This window comes from Lucilia sericata, unplaced genomic scaffold (genome assembly GCF_015586225.1).
Source record: "Lucilia sericata isolate MDLA Ls3-8-SP2 unplaced genomic scaffold, ASM1558622v1 Contig000152F_arrow, whole genome shotgun sequence".
Classification (NCBI taxonomy): Eukaryota; Metazoa; Arthropoda; class Insecta; order Diptera; family Calliphoridae; genus Lucilia; species Lucilia sericata.
In genome coordinates, this window is record NW_023994183.1 from 194,024 (window position 1) to 200,485 (window position 6,462).

General features: G+C 27.6%; 1 protein-coding gene across 1 annotated transcript in view; it reads left to right on the plus strand.

Annotated features, from left to right (window-relative positions):
• Positions 1 to 6,163, plus strand: part of LOC119601232 (eukaryotic translation initiation factor 4B) — a 109,606-nt gene extending 103,443 nt beyond the window's left edge. Inside the window, exon 5 of the mRNA XM_037952034.1 lies at positions 6,004 to 6,163. Coding sequence (XP_037807962.1) covers positions 6,004 to 6,054 — 51 coding nt within the window. The 3' untranslated portion in view covers positions 6,055 to 6,163. The remainder of the gene's footprint in view (positions 1 to 6,003) is intronic.
• The last annotated feature ends 299 nt before the right edge of the window (positions 6,164 to 6,462 follow it).

Consider the following 6,462-nt stretch of genomic DNA (forward strand, 5'->3'; position numbering starts at 1 on the left):
CCTACATTAATTCGTCTTTCTCAAAATTTTGTTGTTTTATTTCTGTGTGTATTTTAAAAACGTCGCGCACAGACCTTGCTTCGACAAGTGCTGATCAGCAACTGATTTGATTTTTTTTTTCAAGTTGAGAGCAAACCAACTGATATTGCTCATTATAAAAAGAAGAAGAATTAAATTAATGTATCAACTTAGCGAAAAATGCGCATTATAACAACCCTGTTTTTGCAATTTTGCAAGATTTTTAGCAAAATGTTATGAACATATGGCAACGCTACAGCATGAAAATGAGAGAAAAGTGAGAAGATCGCCAGAGAGCGCTCAACCACAATATCGCCAACCACAAGACGATATTTTGCTCTCCATACAAAATGTATGAAAACTAATTGTCGACAGCGGTTGTGGTTCCAATTGTAATCAAGCTGTAACTTATCTAAGGCATTTAGACACATACGCTTGTATTTATAAAAAAATCTTATTTTGCTTTTAATGCACTCAATAGTTAAAGCACACTTTAGCCTTAAAACCCATTAATAAAATTGTGATATTCATAAACAAATAATAAACGTATATTAACTATTGTGCTGATTTATGTTTAAGTTGGCAGCACTGTACAATATGGCTGTCATTTTATGTGTTAGTGTTGCGTACAAATAGGATAAAATATTCGTTGATTCGGTTTTCTTAATTCCATATTTTTGTTTATAATAGATTTTTGACAATAAAAACAAATATATATATGGCTGTAATAAATGTCTATTTAGTTCAGATGTATAAATATAACATATAATTTCTAATTATTATTAAAAGTATCCGAATAACGGATATTTTGCGACAAAATATACATCACTATGACACATTTTCTTATTTTTACTTATTTTCCTTGTAATTTTTGATAAATTTTTGCAAATATTGATAAATTTCTTTGATATTTGACTAATTTTAATGCCGGCGAATATATTTTGCATTAGTATAACACTAATCAATATAATTTACATGGTTAATTACTTTATGGCATTATATTTAACCAACAAACTTTGAAAAAGCCAAATCAAATGATTTTGTCCATCATTTGGTTGACAACGGGCATTTCCAAATTGCCTAAAAATAGTGCTGGACAATTGGAATATTGTCAAATATTCATGCATTAATCCAATAATGCCTAGATTTGAGTCTTTTCCTCAAAATATAATCGTTTAAAAATTTTCTGGGATTTTATTTACAAATTTGTAAACGTTAAAATTAGAATTTTTAGATTTTATTTTAAAAGAAACCATAATTAGTTTTCGCAATCAACCTAAAATTACCGGAAAAATCTTTATCTGAGAAAAAAATTGTTAAAAATCAACTTATTGTTGGCTTAAAGAAGGGTCGAGCCTACAATAAAGTTCTTCTAATTGTCAATGGTTTATTGAAGGTGTTTTAAGCTATTTCACGTTATAAATACGATTTTCCTGAATTTTGCCTAAAATTGTTTAATAAACCTAAAATAAGTTTTTATAAATACGGCCGATAGTATGAAACCCGACTTTACAGGACTCACACTCAACACAAGAATCAGATCGAGTAACATTTTTTGAGCAGATTTAACATTTAGCAGCCGGTGCCATATTTGTAGAATAGAGTATAAAGTGGTGTTCCTTATTATGCTTAGTTAAGTGGCTGACTTTAGGGGAGACAGTAATAAAATAAAAAAGTTAACTGTTGTTATTTTGTATGTATACTATTATGCACTTGCCTTTTATATACAGCACACACAGTTTTAGTATTATGTACAAAATTATTTTAGTTTCTTAAAATTTTTTATAAAGTTATTTGAATTGAGATTTATTTAATAATTTAAAAGTTTTTTTTTTGCTTTTACATACATATATATGTATTAATAAAAATAAAATTGATTTTTACAATAAAAAAAAAAAAATTTAGTTGATCGCAACTAAAAAACACGTTCACTCGCTCATAGTGTTGGCAGATTCAATGAAAATGAAATTTTAATATTTTTATGTGTATTTTATAAAAAATACACATAAAAATATTAAAATTTGTGTATAATATACCCTGAATGGAATAATGTTTGTTCCAAATGAAAAATTCTACTCCGGCAGATTAATTTGCAAAACTTAAGTTTATGCCTAAAATATTGTAAAATTAATATTTTTGTGAAAAATAAACATAAAAATGTAAATTTATGTAAAAATTATATTCCGAATGAATGAATCTTTGTTGCATATGGAAAATTCTAGGAGTAATTTTTAGGATTTGCACGTTGTAATCAGCTGCCGCCGGACGGGTAAATACCTCATATGGGTTTTGTTATTAAAAGCGTTCCGGAACAGAACTTTATTAGTTAATCACGTTATCTACACAGTGTAAATATAAAACACTTTATTAAAATTTAATTGATCTCAATATTTAACCATAACGTAGAAGATAGCTTCCACCGGTCGGGTAAATACCTCATTTCGGTTTTTTTATATAAAGTATTCCGGAACAGAAATTTTTTAGTTAATCACGTTATCTACGAAGTGTAAATATAAAATATAAAACAATATTGTTTAATTTGTTAACATTTAATAGAAAAATATATAAAGTTGGTACATGCGAACCAATTATTTATTTATTTATTGATTGATTTCCTGTATAACAAGATAATATCTTATAATTACAGTAGAGTAATATAAACGTTATAAAATGTGCCAAAAAGTTATAATATTAAATTAGGGATACAATATACTAAATACTGTAACAGGCCATGTTTATTTATATAATATTTTTGATAACTCCTTTATTTAAAACAGTATTTCAAAGCTTAACGATTATGTAGAATGCAACACTATTAAAAATCAGACCAATATTTTAATTTAACGTACAATTTTGAATTTAACGGATTTTGTGAAATACAACCCTATCATTCAACTGTCATTACATTTTTATGCAACTATGTTTATGTTAATGATCGCATCATATTAATGACAACTGTGTATGAATAAGGGTATAAATCAGTGGTGCTCAAACACATACTACCATATGTGTTGGTAAAGCAGCAGAGAACAGAATTCAATTCAAAATAAAAGTATACTAATAAAATGACTACAAACTATAAAGTATATGCTAACTGTCATATATTTTATATGGATTTTGACAGCCAGCGTATATCAAAGTCTATATATAACCCTTTCCGTGGTTTTGTCGAATATATTCGACATTACAATAGACTATGTTTCAAGGCTTTTTTTGAGTATAATTTTTAACTTTAGTTTTAATTTTTTTCTTTTTGATGAAAATTAAGACTTTATTATGTTTATAATTGAGCTTTTGAAAGATCTTCCGTATTTGTAAAATATTTTAAAATCAGGTTTTAAGAAATTGTCACTAATGATTACTTTTTAAAAAGTGCTTTTAAACAATATATAAAAAACAGCTTCATTTAATGGCCAAAAAAAATAGTATTTTACTAGATCGGACTATACAGATTTAAATTGTATTGTATTGATATAAGTGTAAGAAGACATTTTACAAAACAATATTCATAAAAAATATTGGTGGTACTTTTTGGTGACTGTTTTTCGAATGTCAAATATATTCGACATTTAACTTTGACCTTCTATAACTCACTAGGGAAAATCCAAAATCAAAAAATATTATTTTTCCCGAATTCAGCATACTCAAATTATCTTAAATATAAGTTTTCAAGTTTTTTTCTCGACATAAATTATTTTTGACCCTGAAAGGGATAAAAAACTATCAACTGTTCTCTCATGTTCTCCTACATTAATTCGTCTTTCTCAAAATTTTGTTGTTGTATTTCTGTGTGTATTTTAAAAACGTCGCGCACAGACCTTGCTTCGACAAGTGCTGATCAGCAACTGATTTGATTTTTTTTTTTCAAGTTGAGAGCAAACCAACTGATATTGCTCATTATAAAAAGAAGAAGAATTAAATTAATGTATCAACTTAGCGTCAGCAGAATTTCCTTACCCTATCACGCGTGCTATGAAATGGCAATCTTGAGCTTCTCTGGTATAAAAGCAGCGACATTGCTGTGTAGAATGAGAGTAGACTTCTGAAGCTCATACAGTGAAGATCATTGTCCAGACTTATTACAAGTACCGGAAGTGCCTTCCTGTTGAGTGGATGGTCAAATCTACTAGTAAACACATTACTTAATAATATAATAAATTTTTGTTGTTATTTGTATAAGTGTGTTGTTTTCATTACCTTCTACAATCTTGCAAACAAGATTGTTTAAATACTAACCCCCTTATTCACAAACAAAATTTTTATTTTATAAACAGTTTATAAATTAGATTTTGTATGGAAATTTTGTTTTATAAACTCTTTATAAAATAAAAATATTGTTTGTGAATAAGGGCGTAAATATTTATTTAAGATACATACATAAATTGAATAAGAAAATACATTTATTTAACAAAAAAAAAACATCGAATTACATTCATTTAACAAAAAAACATAGAATTAACAAAACAAACTAAACAAAAACTTCTTAAAATGTGTTGCGTTGTTTATAAGTTGAGCGCTAGGTGGAATAGTATTTCAAAGACGTGATTGATTTGTTAAGAACTGCCAGTCAGATGTAAGAGAGCGATACAAAGGTGTTATGAGCCGTTTACCTCTTCTTGATCTGGCGAAAGTTAAATGGTTATATAAGTATTCGGGTTCCTTTGTATAAATAATTTTGTGTAAAAACACCAAAATACGAATATTAAGAGGCTTTCAAAGGAAACATCATATAAATCTGTGGAGAAGTTGCAGACACCATTACCAACATATCTAATATTATTGTTGTAGAGCATTTTAAGCTTTCTTCTACTAACATAGTCGCAGTTTCCAAAAAGTTCACTGTTATATAGAATTCCTGATATTAAATAAGCTTTCGTGCGGAGTTTTCTTACTCTGATGGGTGTAAAGTATTGGGTTACCCATAGTGTTCTTAATTTAACATAGATTTGAATAACTAATGTATCTATGTTACTCGACCATGTCAAGGTATTGTTAAACAATATGTCAAGATTTTTAACTTTATGAACAATTTAGATTTTTTGGTTGTTTATAATAAGATTAATGGCAGGAGTAGCTTGTAGAGATTTTGTATGAATAATCAAACACTTCGTACAATGTACGACATTTTTCGTATATATTAGACATGGAATTTTTTCAGTGTACATATGTACTTTACAGTGGGAAAGTTGATTAGGCAGATCATTGGCATAGACTGAAAACAATAGTGGTCCCAGAATCGAGCCTTGAGGTACTCCCCTTCTAAAAATAGGCGTAGAAATGGTGTTATTAGCATAAACGGACTGTGTACGTCCCGAAAGATACGATGAAATTAGTTTCGTAAAAGTGTTAGAAAAGTTAAAGAAAGTTTTCAATTTTGAACACAGAGTTTTGTGATTAACTGTATCAAATTCCTTAGAGTGGTAGAGCAATACTAGAATGTTAATTTTGTCACTCTCAAATTCACGTCTTATATTTTCAGAGACGTCGACTAAAGATGTTATACAACTGTGATTGGAACGAAACCCAGACTGTTTTTCAGTCATTAATCGATTTTCGTATATGTATATACTCATTTGTTTGAATAACACCTTCTCGAATACTTTTGAAAAAAACTTAGTATTGCTATTGGTCGGTATTCGCCATTCGATTATTCATTATTTTTATAAGAAAAATATTTGTTTAAAAAATGCTTCGTATTTTTTTTTTTTTTCCATAAATTATTCAAAATACTAACGAAGTTTTTCTCTGTTTTAACGGAAGTATTAAATATAAAAATGTAATCAATAACAAACTCTGACATCAGCGCGTAACAGTCAAGTGAAGAAAAAAATAATCAGCTGATTGAGTTTGTGAATTCGCCTTAAATTAACACTTGAATGACTAATAAATGCACCGTGAGAATGAAGTTTAATTCTCAAAAACATTTTTTCAAACAATTATAACAAAAAATTATAATATTAACAAATTATTTTCTTTATTTTCTAGGCTATTCAATCTTCGAACATGTATTCTGGACTAGATGAAGTATCAGATTGATTTTCTTGTAATAATGGATACGGAATGAGGAGACATTTGATTACTACGTGCTTGTATTTTAAAAGATATTGTTAACATGAATAATAATAATAAAATACTAAGAAATGTCCTCTACATTGTTTAAATCTATCTATATACCGTTAAGCACAAAAATAAGTATACAGAAATACTGATAATTGGTTTTATTGAAAAAAAGGATATTATTTTTTCAAAAAACAAAAGAGGAACACATTTATTTATTAAAAACAATTATGATAATTATTATTCACTACTTTTTTCTGGATATTTTTGTTATTTGAGTTCTCATTTAAGGTGAAGCTAAATAGGTGCAAAATTTACGTCACAAAAGTAAGTATACAGATTATTTCAATATATATTTGGTTTCATGATATTAACAAAATTTATGTT